At 43.4% G+C, this 18,758-nt stretch overlaps 1 protein-coding gene across 1 annotated transcript; it reads right to left on the minus strand.

Moving 5' to 3' along the window:
* Positions 1-1,984: 1,984 nt before the first annotated feature.
* Positions 1,985-17,141, minus strand: LOC311492155 (storkhead-box protein 2-like). The gene is made up of 3 exons (XM_084550339.1): positions 16,209-17,141; positions 8,462-10,838; positions 1,985-7,370 (listed from the first exon to the last, which is right to left on the minus strand). Exons 1-3 carry the CDS (start codon positions 16,546-16,548, stop codon positions 7,172-7,174), a joined length of 2,916 nt encoding a protein of 971 aa, XP_084406465.1. The 5' UTR covers positions 16,549-17,141; the 3' UTR covers positions 1,985-7,171.
* Between the last annotated feature and the right edge of the window lie 1,617 nt (positions 17,142-18,758).

Here is an 18,758-nt window from a genome sequence, read left to right on the forward strand (position 1 = left end):
TTGTATCTCTGAACCCCCTCAGTTAACCTTTCCACGATGTGTAACCTACGTAACCTATGTACGTAGCCTATGCCATCTATGACCTGCAGAAGTATAAACCGCGCTTAACGACTGACTTTAAGGTTGAAAAATCTTAAAAATTAATTTACCAAGATTAAATTTGTCACTGTCATTTTCTAATTTTTCCAACTGTGAGGATAGACGTGAGTTTTGCCCAATCTGGAGGAATATAATGATGTTCACCCACGTTCAGGAAAAGAAAGTTTTACGACAGTTGTCAGTCGACATGCGATTTACAGCATACAGCATGGCAGGTGCAGCTGAAAGAGAAGTCACCTCCGGTACCACAGAGGCAGCTGAGCCACACAAACAGTTGAGTTATTTCTTAGTATATACAGTCAATGGTTATTCAAAAAAGCAGCACAGATCCTGGCGGAGAAAATATGACAGGCTGGGGATGGATAGGCAGGTCAGTCAGAGATTATTTTGAACAAGAATAGCTCGAAAGCTGCTCAGTTCAGTTTGGAGCCAAAGAACTTAGTTGAAAGTTAAAAAATGTGAACTATGAACTTGAACTAGTTCTTGTTTTGTGTGAACTTGCACAACACTGATTATTTTGTACCACCTGCTGTTTGCTTCAACAAAAACTGCTCATGTTTCAGCTTCAAGGTGGTTAAGATATGGGTTCTGATTGAAAACAAGCCAAACACCAGTGAATATTGTACTATGGTAACAGCTACGTGCCGATATGTGTCTGAGATTTTCGCCCCCGGACTAGATTGTCTAATGCGGCCTTGGAGACCGACCTCATGTGATCCAGCTACCAGAACAATACAGGTGGACTTCACTGTTGTTGCACACATAATGAAACACAGGTTACAGCTAAGCCAGTTTCAGGTTGGACTTGAACCACAAGAGCAGAGACAGAAAAAGAGTGGTTTAACGTCCAAAGTAACAACACACATGACTGATGAGACAACAGGTAAACTGAGAGCACGAAAAAAACAATTGGCACATATACATAAATAAATAAAGACAGCACAGAGAGAACTTTCAGCACAACCACACAAGACAGAATAATATGGCAGAGTAGTGGAGTGGAGGCATTTATGGGCAGGCTGACGATGAGTGGAAACAGGTGTGCATCCTTAGCTGCTGCAGAAGATGCCAGCCACACCTCCCCCCTCGCAAAAGAAAGAAAACACAAACCACCAGTATTCTCACAGCAACAACATAAAAGGGTTTATGGAGATTCAAAGAACTCAGTGAACTCAAAGTCAAGCCGAGGCAGTAGGTGAGAATCTGGGCATAAATCTGAAGGCACACCGTGGATGCAGAACCTGAAGGGTCTCACATCACTGCTGAACAATAATGGGATAATGGGAGGAGCTGCGGTTTTATCTCTCCAGGTGGTATCGTGTTTCAGGAAGTGACTGTCAAAGTCAAGGCACCGCCCCCTTTAATACCACACAGTGAATGATTTCATCTGTGGAGCTGCCATGGTTTGGCAGCTAGGTGGTGTACTAAGCAAGAAGGTTCTGGGCTTGAACCCATCGGCTGATTGGGGCCTTTCTGTGTGGAGTTTGCATGTTCTCCCTGTGTCTGCGTGGGTTCTCTCCGGGTACTCCGTCTTCCTCCCAACATCCAAAGACATGCTTGTTAGGTTCATTGGTAAATCTAAATGGGTGATTCTGTGTTAGCCCTGTAATAGACTGGCGACCCGTCCAGGGTGTACCCTTCCTCTCGCCCCAATGACAGCTGTGATAGGCTCCAGGCCCCCACCCACGACCCACCAGAGGATAAGCGGCTACAGAAAATGAATGAATGACTGAATTGCCATGGTTCCTGCCAAGAGCAACTCCTTTGGACTGGCGATATACGCAATCAATATCTTACATCTCTTCTCCTTGATTGACTTGTTCAATACATGAGCTTAGATCACGTCTGCAGTGGCTTTCTTACAAGACAGCAATGATCACATTAAAACCCACGACAGTGGTGTACCCAAACATTATTTTATTATTTTTAAAAAGCAGCACAATCCCCATGAAGTATCACATACACTATAACAACTGTAACACCAGTACGACACATCAAAGGGACTTTCAGATATTATTATAGACATTGTTATTATTTTTTTTTAAATCCTTCTTTTTATTGTTAAGTTATTTTCGACTAGTCATGACAGATAAACATCATTTACAAGTATGACATACTGTCACCATCAGAAACAATGATATATATATATTTATATATATATATATCCTCCGTTTTTATGAATCTCCACCGATGTTAAGGGATGACATTTCATGAACTGTGTTTAGTGTAGAAAAGTGATGCGCTGTTACATGACTCTGGCTGGAGGAGACAAGAGGTTGATGTACTGACACTGGGTCAGACAGAAGCAGGAGAGGGTTGCGGAGATTAGACATGAGGGATGGAACCCATGACTTCGGCCAGGCGGGGGTTAGGGTTAGATTATACACAGACAAATAAGATGTGGAATAGGAGCTAAAACCCCTGAACTGTGGTGCATTAAAACAAGCTAGAACTCAAATATAATTGTAAACCCAAGATTGGTGTTAAATTGAAACTAAAACTACCGTATTAAAGGGACAGGATACCATCTAAACAGTACATGTGGAGCTGAAACCTTGGCTCAGAGAATCTGGACTTGATCCCGTTGGTGCATGTGTGTCTCTCATAGAAAAATAAGGCCTAACTACGTCTGTAGAGGTTCACTACAATACAAGCAATTTGATAAAACTCCAGAACAAACGGAGCGGAGTTCAGTGAGTCTGCTAATTCAGCAACAACCGTCTTTGCGTCAAACACTGGAAAGGTCAGAGAAAATGTCCCAAGAGACTACCACCCGTCTTTACGATATAAAAGGCTCCACCAAGAAGTGGCCACCTGCCAAAATAGATCATTCTACATGCTATAGTCTCGAATATGTGTACTCTAAAGCTTTCTGGTGCCAAAATGTATCCGTCTATTACAAAGCAGAAGCAGGCCCTGTCAGAAAATCACAAAAATCTTTTGATTTTGCACGGTTTTGGCTCCGTTTGAGGAGTTGGCCTGCAAAGTTGATGCTTCTGCTTTAGATGTGTCAGATCTCTGAACCAAGAAACAGACAACTGCCATGGCGTCAACAATACTGTCGTGAAAGTGCTTCTCTATTACTTGTACTTGGATAGCACCAAAATGAAGCTTACAGGGAAAAGTTTGACAGCAATGATTTGTCCACACGTCCTGTCTCCGTCCCTCCAGTGTCACTTTGGGCTATTTCTGCTGCTCCATTAACTTGGACTATCTGGACTCTTGCCTAATGATCTGTTTTCCCACTTTCTTTAAAGCGATCGGTCCGAATCGCGATTCTGTCACACCGCCGTTCAAGACGATTTGTCCGCCTCATCCCGGTTTGTCCAGATAGTCTCAACTCCTCCTCCAACATCATCATCACCAGCGTCTAGACTCTTATCTTCCTCTTGCTATCTTCTACCTTCGTATTTCCACCAAAACACTTATCTCGCAAGCTCTCTCGTACATGTTTATGGTCTGACAAAAGTGGTGTTTGTGCACCCCTAGTTAATGGTACCCTAGAACCCTACAGGAATGGTAGGGCATGGCATACATTCCTAGAATCTGCAGAGAACTGGACCGAGTTCTGAGTCGCCTTGCCTTGTTCCCTCGTGGATGTTAGTCCCTAGCATTCCCGTGGACTAGAACACAAGAACAGGCTTTCATCTTCATCTTTTTGGGGGGAATGTTTCAACTACCGCAATGGCAGCTGGACAGGGTAGTGTAGAAATGTGATCTCTCCGGTGCCACAGAGGCCTGAACAGTTGATGTGAAAACGCGAGAAAGTCACAAAGCACGGAGAGCTCCGTCCAACGTCAAGCACCCAGAGACTCTTCGAGAAATTAGTTAAGGTTAAACTTTATTGTCACTGCATATAGTACTGGTACAACAACAAATGTAGAACGAGCTGCTAAGAAAGGGCCTCAGGCAGCTGAAGACGGAGGTCGAAGGGGGGAGGGGGGCCTGGGTGGGGGCAGAGACCGAGCCCTTCCATGGCACGTATCAGCAGGAGATAAGACGAAGTAGCTGACATTAATAAATACTACTACTAATAGTGGATAGACGAGACCCCACCTGAAGGAACAGGTACAGATGCAGGGAGCTATCCCGGCAGATGCAGGCTGTGCAGAGATGTCAGAGAGGGTCCAGCACATAGTAGCTGGGAGTAAGATGCAATAATGGTAGAGTGTACAATGAAAGGCAAGTGGCTGGGATAGTGTACAGGAGCATCTCTGCAGAGTCAAAAAGTCCATAGTGGCAAAAGGGGCATCAGGGGCTGAGGCCTCCAAACTGGGACAGTGGTTTTGTGGTTCTAGAAAACTTGAGGAAGACAAACCACTGTGGGTACTGTACTGTGTGTTATATGTGTGTGTGTATGCATGTGTGTGTAAGACATTCACAGTTAGAGGCTAAGTGAGAAAGTAGAGCAAGTAGGACGGACTGTTTTTGCTGCTGTGGAGGTAGTTGTTAGTAGTAGAAAGGAGCCTATAGGGCAACACTGGGTTCAGACTAAATGGGGAGGGGCGGTGGGGGTGAGGGTGGGGGGGTCATTGAGCTACTGTTATTGATGGAACCATCTCTCACTCTGTTCATTCCCTCTGTAAAACGGTTTAACAAGACAATGACTAAATGGTCACTTCCAGAAGTATGTCCTTGGCTCATAGCACGGGGAATGAATGGCTCAGGTTTTAATGAGGTAAGAATGTAAAATGAAAGGTGACGCTGTGTGTAAACAAACGAGAATGAAATTAATTAAAAATCAAATCCCTGCACCCCCTTGTGGTGTCTAACACTTTTCTGGATCTATTCTGTTTTCTAAATCTCATAGTCTCTCTGTTGGACCTTTCGACATCCTAACACCCTTAAAGGCACTTGAAGAGCAATTATTTGTCCAAATGAAGGAGTACTCTAAAGCTTTCTCTAATGCCAATATGTCATTTTTGTTGGTTAAAAATTTGCCATTGCTTGAAGTGAGCTATTCTATTTCCAACACCTTGTCTGTGACACAATTTAAACTTGTCACATCCAAAGCAGTCTAACTTTAAGACATTTAATATTGCTCTAGGTTTTTTTTTTATGTGTTTTATCTAAGATGAGAGTGCTTCCTATCTAATGGTGAGTAGTTTAGGTGATATTTCCTGTAGGTTTGTCTAATTTCTAGTTTCCACCCAAACCCTTTTCACAAAAGCAATGCGTGTATAGCTATATATGGCCTGTTCCCCATGCCCACACATTAACAGACCCTAGTGATGCGAGACGGGCATTACCATAGACTGTATATAAATATGGACAACACGTCTCCACGTCCTCCAGACTCACTCGCACTTTCATTTAATTAATACTGCGCTCTCCTCTACCTCCACCAGTTACAAGGAAATGTTGGATTCTACACTGTACTGAACATGCATCGGTATTACATTAACTACCTAAAATAAGAGAAACTATCCTTGAAAAAAATATATATGATGTGTATTTTAGTGTTTTAGTTTGGTCCAAGTCCCATCCACTAACATGGAGGGGATGGAGCTTATGACCTATACTGCAGCCAGCTGCCTTACTTTTGAGTGAGGAGCTGTTCCGTCGTCCATCTTTATTTACAGTCTAAGGGCATTACCCACAGATGTTCCAATTAAAAACCTTAACTCCCAGCATTTAGTACCTTAGAAGCTAGTGGCAAAACATCTTCAAGAAAACCCAACAATCCAGCTGCCCAGCACTAATGCATTTACATCCTATGGAGGACTAGAAATAAGCTACGGACAACATAACCTACTGTGTGAAATAACACCCTGGTTGTGTGTTTGTATGTAAAAGCAATGGTGGCAACAAATTCAGCACATCATTAAATATTAATTTCATGTTAACCTTCAATAAATGTAGGTATGTTTATAATATATAACTGTACTAAATGTCACTGCTCCATTTTTTTAGTGTATTATTTATTTGTAGTTCTTCGTACCCCTCACAAAATCCATTCAGCGTGTTAAAATAGTGGCGTGGACACAAGAATGACAAAGGATTGTTTCAGGTGGAGATGACGTGAACATGACAGATGTTTCCAGTGGAGATGTTTGCTGACATAAAAACAAAGCAAATAAAAATATCTGTCTCCATTTAAGTTTTTTTAAATATATCTAAACTGTCCATAACTAACCATCGTTAGGCATTTCAGATGTGGAACCAACAGATCCAAGAAGTGCTCTGTTCATTCTACACTGGATATCGTGTCAAAAATAAAAAATAAAAATAAAAAAACACGCTGTTAATGGGTTAATACTTTGAGTTCAAGTGTAGAAACATTTTTGAAGTGATGGTCAAGGTATGCAATGCCATTTCCCCTGTCACACTGGTCCTCAAAGTGACATATGTTAGACAAGGTGATATGTTAGACTGGATCAGTTACAGTATGTGTACCATCAGTAACAGTAGTCAGCAGAGCTGCAGCTCTTCAGTGTGGAGAACTAGTTGACACCAGAGGGTTAGATGCATTTTATCTGGAGCAGCAGGAATGGGAATGGGAATAATATAACCTGAGATTACAGATTATACATGCACAGAACCACACACACACACACGTATGGCTATCTTTGAGAGGATATTCATCGATATAATGCGTTATACCTAACCCCAACCCTTCTCTTTACCTTAACCCCAAAATCACATCTTAACCCTCAAACAGCCCTTTATAAGGGTGTGAGAAAAATGTCCCAAATGACTAAAGCTGCAGTTGCTACCTCAGAAAGATAGCGATAAAAGTGTACACTCACACACACACACACACACACATACACAACCCAACTAGAACCCTCATGAATGAACACAGGTTCTAGTATGTAAACTAGAGGCTGGGGAATGACATGTTCAGTGTGCCCAGTGGCCTTGTGGTGTTTATGTGAGAGCAAGCAGTTTCCTGGTGATCTAATGTCCTGTTTGTATCGGTCTGTATTTGCGTACCAGATATAGATCCATGGTGGATCTGATACAGTTCCACTGATTAAGTCAGTCTGTCAGTCTGAAGGTGTAAAAGTATTTGGGGGCATGACTTTGATTTTTCTGAGCCCCGTCCATTAGTTCTACAATCTGCCCGGCCCTAAACGCTGGTGATCGACGCAAGGCAGGTACTGGGCTTCTGGAGTTTCTCAGGTTGGCTGCCGGCAGGCTCTAGGATACGGAAGGAGAATGGAGGAGCATTGCCAGTAGTAATGTTCAGTGACGGACTCAGTGCCAGGTTCTGCCGTCGATTGCTCTCCATTATTGAAGAGGTGTTGGACGCCAAGCTCTCCCTTGTTCTGTAGAGAGAGAGAGAGACGGACAGTCAGAAATCACATGCAGCTGATTGGCTTCCAACTCGCCACAGACAACTTTCATTTTACTACCCCCGCAGAGCGTCCACGGTATCTTACCGACCAGATACTATGTGTGGAGCAGACTTACTGGACTCCTTAGTTATTGTCCTCAGCGACTTTAACAAAGGTACCCTCACTCATGAATTACACACCATTTATTAAATGTCCAACCAGTGAGGAGAACATTCTGGATCACTGTTACACTACACTTAGCAACGCCTAGCATACCATCCACTGCACTGCACTTGGACACTCTGACCAGGTCATGGTTCATCTGGTTCCTCATCTGGCTGTGGGGCTGCAACTAACAACTATTTAATGCCAAGACTATTTAATGTCAAGACAACTCCGTCTGCACATACAGTAACACGCTAGCAACTAGCATGGTCGTCTCTTCACAAATGTGTTACCTCTTCAAATGTTTATGCATGGCTGAAGTGGTCGTAATTGTGCACAAGATTCAGCTTAAGAATCGGGATAAATAAAGTATCTATCATTCTATCTATCTTTTCTTCCAAACTTCCAGCTAAACATAAAGCTGAACATAAATTCTTTCAGAGCAACATTATGCGGGCCTCTAGAAATACCGATGATCCCAATTTGCCAATGAGGACACCTAACCCCCAAAAGAATACTAGATTTCCAAAGAATCATACTTTTGTCCTTTGAGTGCTCAAAGACACATTAGGGTACTGGAACAGAACATTCATGATGTGAAACCTTGGCTCTATATAGTATCCCACTGGCCATAACTCTACCTGTAACTGTTAAGGTGTTCCAAATTGCACACCCATTTGACCAAATTTTAAGGTTGTACGCACTGATAAAACGTTGAAACTCGCACTTCTTCATTCATCGTGGACATTTTGAGTTCCATTGTTAAAATCCCAAATTAAATTCTTCTTGGGAACAAATGATATAAAACTTTCAACTCATAAAAACTGAAATTTTGAAAGACAGGCGACCAGTATATGTTGTAGAACTGATGATAATACATAATAGTGTGTGCAAATGCAGTATATACATGTTCTCACCGTGGTGAGTTGAATCCACTGTCAACAGTCACAGAGCTGGAGTCCATACTGTCCAGTCTAGCAGAGTGGGTTGACTGCTGGTTCTGATTGGCTTCTGAGTGGTTCTCTTTAGCTCCAGGGAAAGTGAGGGTTCTTTCAAATCTCCTCTGTAGATCTCTCTCCTTTTCTCTCTCTAACAGCCACTGCATGGTCCCTGATCCACCTCCTCTCATTTTAGCAACACTTCCTCCAGGCATCTCATCAGCCCGACTTTTAGCCCCTGCCTCCTCAAGTTCCTCGTCGTCTGAGACATTGTAGTAATCATAGGATGCCTCAGCAGCACTGGATATGGGCTCAATCCCCTGTGGGGGAGCAGCTGGTGTTGCCACCAGAGGCTTGGGAGCATCAAAGTCCTCTTGGGAATCAAGAGCATCGCAAGATGAGGATAGAGCAGAGGATGCAAGGGCTTTGGGTTTTCTCAAAGAGCTATAACCAGTCAAAGGGAGGCTGGGGGGTGGTTTGAAGAGTGTGTCTTTACTAAAGATCTCCCTTAGTTTCTCCTGACCAGAAGAGGCACTGTGGGGAGGTCGTCCATTAGAAAGAGGGGTGTCAGAGATAGAGAGAGGTATTGGAGGGAGACTGCCACCTTTAGGTCCCACTTTTGGCAAGTCCTCCTTATTTTCTGGTAGATGGGGTGTCTGTCTATCGGTTTGCCTGTCAGTGATTCCTGCTTTTAATCCATCGTGGTTGTTTTTGTCCAGAGTTCCCAGTGGGTCTGATGCTGTGAGAATAGCCTCAGAGGAACCTGAACACTGGAAGTAATCATCAGAAGGGATGGAGGCAGGCAGTAATTTCGGCAAGTACGCAGGCAAAACGTCTCTGCTCTTTTTCTTGTCTAAGGTCCTGCTGCCGTCCAACCCTAGGGTATCGCTAGATACCTTAGTTAAGGGAGTTGTGGCACAGGAGTGGTGAGAAGAGCTCTGATTAGCTCGCAGGGTACCATCATCATTATAGTAATGGCTCAGGTTCTCATAATAGTCCGAAGGTCCAATCAGCCCGGCTCCATGTGATCTTTTTGAGTTGTCCATGGATCTAGAACGTTCCTTGGCCTTGACACTGCGTTCGTTCCTGGACTTCCTTTCCTGGGTGTGGGAGTGTGAGCGGTGGACTTTGGAGTGTGCTGATGGGCCATGGCTTGGCTCGGGGAAAGGCATTTCCGTGCGTCGCTTAGCAAGCTCTCCGGATACATCCCACTCTGGTGTCCCAGGCAGGTGGGAGGAGTCGAGAATGTTGGGGTTGCTGTGTGCCAGGTGTAGCCGGTTCCTTTGGCGCTCCATGGCCAGGGCTTTGTCCCTTGGTGACCGAGCCAGTGAGGATGAGTAACCTCTGTAGTCCCTCTCAGCCAGCTCTAGGTGGGAACCGACACTGGGCTCACCACGGGATGCCCTTGTCTTGCTATGTGAGGAACTGAGCTTGGCCTGTGTTTGTTTTCTTTGTCTCCCTCCACTTCTTCTGCTACGAGAGTTGGCATTGGCTGATGATGCTTTGCTTTTCTGAGCACGCTCCTCTTCAAGGCGCTTCATGACTGCTGTGTGTCTGACAAGGTTCTCCACAGTAAGGTCAGGGTTGATTCTGCGGATGAGCTCCATCTCTATGTGACGTGGAAGCTGGTTGGGCACCTCCTCGTCCCGTAGTGGCCATTCTTCAGGGGGGAATTGTGCAGAGAAGGTAGCCAGCTGCTTGGTCTTGTCCTTCTTGAAACTCAGACGGAATAACTTCAAACCAAACTTTCGACTTCCTGTACTACTTCCTCCTGCTTGTTTCTCTACGTCTCCAGATCCCCCTCCTCCTACACCAACTGCCCCTCCTCGGTGCTTGGTAAGTGTGTCCGTCTTGAATGGGAACCCAAGGGTGCTGCGACTCTTTTCTGTATTGCCTCCTGCTTGCTGAGGAGGTGTTTGGGGGGAATGTGGCAATGAGTACATCTCCCGGTGGCCTTTGGGGGATCGGCGCTGCAAGCTGGTATGGTGGCTAGGGGGATCGTCTGCACGGTAACTGTTGTTGTGAAAAGAATCCCCACCTCCCCCACTGTGGTTTTGGCTGGAGTTTGGGTGTGTTCGATCTCGCACCCCCCCAGAAGTGGATGGGGTAATAGTGCCGGAGAGAGGTGAGGTGCACTGAGTCTGCTGAGGCTGCTGTTGGTTCTGATGTTGGCGTCGGTCAGCAGATCGCTCGTCTAGGTGGTACCACTTGGAGCTGCTTCGGATTAGGCTTGGAGTGATGAAATAAGTCTGAGGAGTCACAATAAAATATCCATCGACTATCGGGTAGATCTTCTGCTCACGGACCAGCATACTTAGTGTGTGGTGCAGAACCTCCTCCGTTGGTGTGGGAACACCTGAGCAAAATAAAAGAGAAGAAGCAGTTAGAGCAGATACATTTCACGTATCTAATTAAATTCTCTTTTCATGAGGTTTAAACTCCAAGCCACCACCAAACATTTTCTTCAGGGAAGGTCTGATTTTGTGTTTTGGAACCCAACAATTATGACACATGGTATAAAACCAGAGATATTCTTATAATGCTAATGTCAAGTGACCAAAATAATACAGTGTTAGCTGCTTCTCTGCTTTTCTTCCACAAGCCCCTTGCTCCCCCAGTCTCTTTTTTCCAAATATTTTCTTTTCCCTCACTCCCTTTGTCAGTCTGGAGGTGTTACTGCCAGTTACATCATAGCAGCCTTTCAGTACAGCTAGAATGATGCAATACCAGACAAAGTGTACGCACAGAAACACACACACACACACACACACACACACACACATTTGTATGGCTATCTTTGCAAGGATAGACATAATGCATTTCCTATCCCCTTACCCTAACCCTAACCATCTCTATTAAGCGCCTAGCCCTAGCCCCTTACCCTACATCTACCCATAACCTAATAGTAACCTTTACCCAAAAACCAAGTCTTAACCCTCAAACAGCCTTGTAAAGAAGGGTCACAGAGAACTTTTTTTTAACAGGAAGAAACCTTGAGCTGGACCTAGCTTATATGGAGGGGGGACCCGTCTACTTGAGGCCTACTGGGTAAAGACAGAATAAAAAGAGAGAGAAGAGAGGAGAGGAGGAAAAGAGAATAGCGAAGGCAAGCAGATCTGAAATGGAGAAGGGGTCACAAGCGTAATAATATGCTATAGAGTAGTGGCACATGAATGCATGGATAGCCACGAAGAATAATTAGGTAGACAGGTGCTTGGGATGACAGAGAAGAAAGTAGAGGACAGATGCTCAGTGCATCATCACCCAGCAACATAGACCTATAGCAGCATAACTAAGGGAGGGTTTAGGGTCATGTGAGTCACCCCTAACTTTAAGCTTTATCAAAAAGGAGAAGGGACTGACACCTGAAGGCTCTACCTCCCATTCTACTTTTTGAAACTCTAGGAACCACAAGTCAGTCTGGACTTTGAGAGCGCAGAGATCTACTGGGGTAGTGCTAAGAGGTCTTTGAGAGGCCTTTAAAGGCCTTGTATGTAAGGTGAAGGATTTTAAACTCTACTTTGGATCTTACAGGAAGCCAATGAAGAGAGGCTAAAATTGAAGTAATATAATCTTTCTCTTGCTAATTTCCATCAATGCTCTCTGTGCAGCAGTATTAATCAATTTGAGGCTTTTTAAAGAGCTTTTTGGACAACCTGATAATAATGAATTACAGTAATCCAGCCTGGAAGACACAAATGCCTGACTAGTTCTCTCTCCATGGATGCACGGCCAGTGTGATCAGATGTCCGCGATTAAAACAATCTAACCTCTCAGGAGAAAAACTGACTGATCATTGCTTGTATGTGCACTCTCACAATGTTTAATAACCTATAAGATGTTTGGTCTTGATGAAATGCACTGGACACCGGGACAGCACTTTTAATCACTGTGGTTGATCTGACGTTTAGTTTCATGGTATTGTCGTGTATTATACTTCTACAGCTTTAATATGACATGTAGGTGGTATGCTCATTAACACTGATCTTAGACATTCCCACATTTTTACTTTTATCTTTTCATTCTTATATTTTATTATGATTATCCAGTAGATATGAAGTATAAAACAGATCTACGCAGAAAGATCAGAGTGTTCTGATTGCTTATTTTCCAACAGAAATGTCCTCTTCAAGGTGCCAGCAACTACTTGTTCATGGTTTGAAGCCACCTCACATTATTTGAGGTGAGTTAATCTTAAAATATACCCCACTCGAAATACTGATTTATGCTTTATTAATATTATACTACGCAAGTTTAAAAATATAAAACATTTTGAAAAGACAGCATTGCGTTAAACTTATGAATGCTATAATTTGCCCCTTTTCTCGCCTTTTGCCTTCTACTACCCAATGGACTCTATGGATTTCTGGGCCATGCTGGGCATAAAAAAGCATCGCATTTTATAGTTTTAAATATAGTCCATCCTTTTTATTTATATTCGGCCCTTTTATTTCAAAAATAAAAAGAATAAATTCTGTTTATAATTGTAGTTGGCCTGACGTTATTTTGTCTCTTATGCTGACAGTAAATGTAAAAAAAATAAAACATTAAGCATTCTTTCCAAGCATGGGTTTTTGTGCTTTTCCACTGAACCATATAGTCTGTCTAATATTGTCAAGTGACTTTTCCTTTCCCATTTGTCTTCTACGTATTTTGCAGTATGAGTCTGAAGCGTCAAGGCCCTTATACAGTTACAAGATAACTCCTCGTTTAAATTTGGATTTATATGCAATGATTTATGATCTTCTCTGGTATTTTTCTTTTTGATTTCTCGATTGTAGTACAAGATCTTAGTTAAAGGTATCTGTAACAATGCCGTTTTTTCTGGTGAGAAGGAGAGTTTGCCATCGTATTTGTTTAGTGAGTAATCTGAGTCATATGCACACCCACATAGTATTTTAAATTCTTCTTCTCAACTTATATTTGTTTATATTAAATACCTCCATATTTTCGAGACCGATTTCAGCCAGGGGTTTTCCAGCTTGTGTGTACACCTTTGTAGGGGGTTTGTCTGGTAGGACAGCCTTTCTATTGTGCTTCCTAAGCTGCATTACACCAACATATTGTTGCTCATATTTGTGCTGCATTAAAATAGGTTTTCAATGAGGGAACGCCCAAGGTCTTCTTTCATGCCAAATAAACCTTGATATAGGTTTGTTCCATTTTATGCAACGAGTTTGTGTACTTGCTGTCAGAGGAGAGGTTTTGATTCTTATACTTAAGACTTAGGAATGGTATAGTACTCCATCTAGCCAGATCTTCCTTAAGTTTATAGTACGGCATAGTTCTTCTGCAACGCTCAATCAGATTCTGTGAATGTATTCTTGAGAGACTTTTTTTTTTCTTAATATTCAATTTGTATCCTGAGAATCTGAGCCCATGCTTCTTAAGGGATCCATTACATCTGGTTGCGTAATGTCAGGTTAGATAAATAAAGAATAACAGTTGTTTTCATTTTAACGCCTCTGATTTTGTCGACGAGAGGGGACCGGCCGAGGCATTGTCACATCTTTTGTTCGGTCACCATTCATTTTGTTTCTTGTTGTGGGATCATCATACTGTTTATCACCAGTTCATCAAAAATAAAGTCATTAATGAAGCATAATATTTATTTTTCATTTGTTGGATCGGGTTTGCTTTGTCTACTTTAAGGATGTTTTGAGTAATTTGTTATGCAGAAATTTAGAAAATTCTGAAGGATGCAAATTCCAGTTGACAGAAGGACTGTCCTACGTCCTCCTGTCCTGCAAAGTTTGTTCTTCAGAGTCGAACTTAGCAGCAGGAGTCAAGATGTACGTGTGTGCAATGTCAATGAATAAAGTGTATTTTAAACAAAGGTATTCTGCCAACTTTCAGGAAATAACTTCAACCCTTACAGGTTTACACGTTCCCCGGAATAAAGTGAGAGTTTAGCATCAGGTGTTAGGTGCTTAGGTGTTAATTAAATTAACAACAGGTGCACTAGAGGGGCAACAATGAGACGACAGGAATGGTTTTATAGGTGGAGACAACTGACATTGTTTCCCTCCTCATCTTTTTTGACTGTTTTTCACTACTATTTGGTAGGGTCAGTGTCTGGTAGCATGAGGCGATACCTGGACCCTACACAGGTTGCACAGACCGTCCAAATTCCTCCAGGATGGCACATCAATGCCACGTGACATTGCCAGAAGGTTTTGCTGTGACTCCCAGCACAGTCTCAAGAGCACGGAGGTGATTCCAGGAGACAGGCAGTTACTCTAGTAGAGGTGGACAGAGCCGTAGAAGGTCCTCAATCCATCAGCACAACCGGTATCTGCTGCTTTGTGCAAGGGGGAACAGGATGGACTAGACTGTACTTCATAGGGGTTACACTGGCCTATGTGTGAGAGACAGGGGAGGGTTTGTTGATTAGACAAGCGCAGAGGTCATGTCACCTACACTCATAGGTGTGCCTTGACAGAGTCACATCATAATAATAATAATAATAATAATAATAATAACAAGAACAATCTTATTTTCTTTTCGGCTGTTCCCTTTTGGGGTCACCACAGCGGATCATCTGCTTCTATTTCACCCTATGTTCTGTATCTTCTCTCACACCAATTACCTTCATCTCCTCCTTCACTACATCCATAAACCTCTTCTTTGGTCTTCCTCTACACCTCTTGTCTGGCAGCTCTAACCTCAGCATCCTTCGACAAATATATTCACTATCCCTCCTCTGAACGCGTCCAAACCATCTCAACATGGCCTCTCTAACTTCATAGCCATCGCTCTAATGTACTCATTCATGATCCTAAGCCTCAGGTCACGCCTAGAGAAAACCTCAACATCTTCAGACCTGCTACCGCCAGCTCTTTCTCCTGTCTTAATAATAACAATACTTTATACTGTATCGATGGACGACACAGCGGTGTGGTGGTTAGCACTGATGCCTCACAGGAAGAAGGTCCCGGGTTCAAATCCATTGGCCTTTCTGTGTGGAGTTTGCATGTTCTCCCTGTGTCTGCGTAGGTCCTCCAGCTTCCTCGCACCGTCCAAAGACATGCTCGTTAGGTTAATTGGTGATTCTAAGTTGGTCGTAGGTGTGAATGGTTGTCTAGATCTCTGTGTTAGTCCTGTGATAGACTGATGATCTGTCCAGGGTGTACCCCACTTCAATCCCACATGGGGAAAGTATTTTCTGCATATCGACCCATCCATTAGTACCGCGCACTTCGAGCAGAGGGCTGCCACCTGCTTGCTTAAGGCACCTCAGCCAGGGATGCAGAAGCAGCTTCTCTAACCTCTAACCACTGATGACTCAGAATAAACCATTGTAAAGCAACACCATGAACTGTATCTTCTGCTGCAATGTGGTATGACGCTCAGGGGAAACCAAGTTTGTGCCAATGCAACCTGCAAACACTGTAAAGTTTATACATGACACGGGGAATAAAGGTAGGTTAAGTGGCTGTTCTTGTACTGTAATAACAGTAAAGCCTCACCTCTAACTCCCAATTCTTTGGTAGACACTTGAAAGTGCAATTACATTTGTACACATCAGTGACTTTAAAAGAAAATCTAATCTTTCAGTATTTGATTGCTAAATAATTGCTTCTTAAAACGTACACTGTCTGGGGCACGAGGCAAACTCTATTTTGGGACAGAGCTCCAACAGAGCAGCATCTACTATCTAGGGTGGAGGTTGTGGTGTGATACTGTAATCAAACAAATAAGCCAAGGGTGGGTGTCGAGGCCTTACCTAGATATTTGATGGTGAATCCCCGCGGCGGATTGAGAGACCTCCGCATCCATCCCTCCCTCAGCGCCTCCAGGTGGTCCTCCTTCCCCTGTATCAGCAGCACATGCTCGTCTATCCACCCCAGGAAGAAGGTATCGGACAAAGCCTCAGTAATCCGCTGGCTCCACGCATGCTTCTGGGTATTTTCTGCTTTGAAATCGGCAAATATCTCATAGCCGATGTGGTGTCTCGGCGGCACGTCGCTCTCTGAAACCCTGGCCGCCCCTGAAGCTTCCCCAGCACCGACCCTGGACAGCACTATAGCCAGAGAATGGGGGGCTATCTGCAGGAAAGGCTCCATTATCGCTTCTAGCCGTCTAACAGGCAGTAGCGTGTAGTATAATCATTTTATTACTCCGGGATAAATGGGAAACTAACATTTCACGGTCGACGGCAATGCAGCTAACGCTTTACAGCCGCATAACCTACAACTGTGTTTACATGAAGTTAGCCTGTTAGCTCCCGTTAGCTCTTTAGCCTTACACGAAACCCATTCCTACACATTTAAGGTCCGCCTTTAAAAACGGATAATAATATAACCGGCACCGGTATTTATTTAGTGGTTCATGCTAGTAATAATTAAACGAAATTACACTAATATATATTTTTTTTTTCCTCTCGTTGCTATGTCAGGCACCGAAAACATAGCTAACTAGCTAGCTAGCACGGATGCTAACATGTTAATGAATTCACCCAGGCAACAGATGCGGCGAGCCCCTCCTCTTCTCCTCGCCAGACGGCAACGCGCTCTTGTCGGACGCCTGAATCTTTTGTGTAACAATCCTCCGCGGGCGACGGAGAGGCAACATTTCCAAGCAGCCCCCCACGGAGCCGTTGTCCCGTCTCTCGTCAGGTACGCTCCGGCACAACGCGCGTAACAATGCCGCTGGATGATGCTGCTGCTGCTGCTGCTGCTGCTTACGCTGTCAAGGTACAGCGGTGGTAGGCGTCGCTACAGAGCTGAGCCAGGGCAGCGATCACACGCTTTCAGACACGAGCCGAGCACAGCTTCAAGTTAAGATGTGTCTGTGAAAGGTTCTCAGTCATCCAGGTCTGGACTTGTAGAGTTTCTTGAAAAAAAAAATGCTTCATCCAAGTAGCTTCTTCTGTTCTAAGGAACTTCATCGTGAGATTGGGATTTAAATATCATCAGAGACTCACATGATTATTGTCAAATAGGTTTTTTAATTGTCATTTCAACCATATAAAGTATATGCAAGACATAATGAGATGAGAGGACGTTCCTCCAGGATCATGAAGCTGCACGAAGACATAGGACGATACAAGTGCATGTATGCAAGCTTATGAAGCCAAAACAAAACGGTGCAAAAACAAGAAGACATAGTGAGATGAGAGGACGTTCCGCCAGGACCATTGAGCTGCATAAAGACATAGGACAAGAGAAAGTGCAAAGACAAACAAAACAATACAAGACAGTACAAAACACTTGGGAGACAATGCGTTTATTAAAAAAGACATTACACAAAAACAGAGAGCAGCACCGACTAATAATTGTAAACAGGGCAGCTTTAAGACGTTTTCAGACCCGAGCTGAGCACAGCTTCAAGTTAAGATGTGTCTGCTAAAGGTTCTCAGTCATCCAGGTCTGGACTTGTAGAGTTTCTTGAAGATGCTTCATCCAAGTAGCTTCTTTGGTTCTAAAAGAACTTCATCGTGAGATTGGGGTTTAAATATCATCAGAGACTCACATGATTAGTAGTCAAATAGGTTTTTATTGTCATTTCAACCATATAAAGTATATGCAATACACAGTGGGATGAGAGGACGTTCCTCCAGGATCATGGAGCTGCATGAAGACATAGGACGATGCAAGTGCATGTATGCAAGCTTATGAAGACAAACGGTGCAAGAACAAGAGAAAGTGCAAAGACAAACAAAACAATTGGGAGACAATGCACTTATCAAAAAGACATTACACAAAAACAGAGCAGCACCGACTAATAATTGTAAACAGGGCAGCGTTAAGATGTTTTCAGACATGAGCCGAGCACAGCTTCAAGTTAAGATGTGTCTGTGAAAGGTTCTCAGTCATCCAGGTCTGGACTTGTAGAGTTTCTTGAAAAAAAAATGCTTCATCCAAGTAGCTTCTTCGGTTCTAAAGAACTTCATCGTGAGATTGGGGTTTAAATATCATCAGAGACTCACATGATTATTGTCAAATAGGTTTTTTATTGTCATTTCAACCATATAAAGTATATGCAAGACATAATGAGATGAGAGGACGTTCATCCAGGACCATGGAGCTGCATAAAGACATAGGACAAGAGAGAGTGCAAAGACAAACAAAACAATACAAGACAGTACAAAACACTTGGGAGACAATGCATTTATTAAAAAAGACATTACACAAAAACAGAGAGCAGCACCGACTAATAATTGTAAACAGGGCAGCTTTAAGACGTTTTCAGACCCGAGCTGAGCAGAGCTTCAAGTTAAGATGTGTCTGTGAAGCGTCTCAGTCATCCAGGTCTGGACTTGTAGAGTTTCTTA

The sequence above is a fragment of the Chelon labrosus genome (genome assembly GCF_963514085.1).
Source record: "Chelon labrosus genome assembly, chromosome: 8".
In the NCBI taxonomy this organism is placed as follows: Eukaryota; Metazoa; Chordata; class Actinopteri; order Mugiliformes; family Mugilidae; genus Chelon; species Chelon labrosus.

Bases quoted from the DNA above. Each gene is read 5' to 3' on its own strand.
- LOC311492155 (XM_084550339.1), bottom strand. From the start codon at position 16,548: ATGGAGCCTTTCCTGCAGATAGCCCCCCATTCTCTGGCTATAGTGCTG. The intron at 10,839-16,208 runs GTAAGGCCTCGA...TATTTTGCTCAG, and splicing joins ATTCACCATCAAATATCTAG to GTGTTCCCACACCAACGGAG. The intron at 7,371-8,461 runs GTGAGAACATGT...CTCTCTCTACAG, and splicing joins AGTGGATTCAACTCACCACG to AACAAGGGAGAGCTTGGCGT.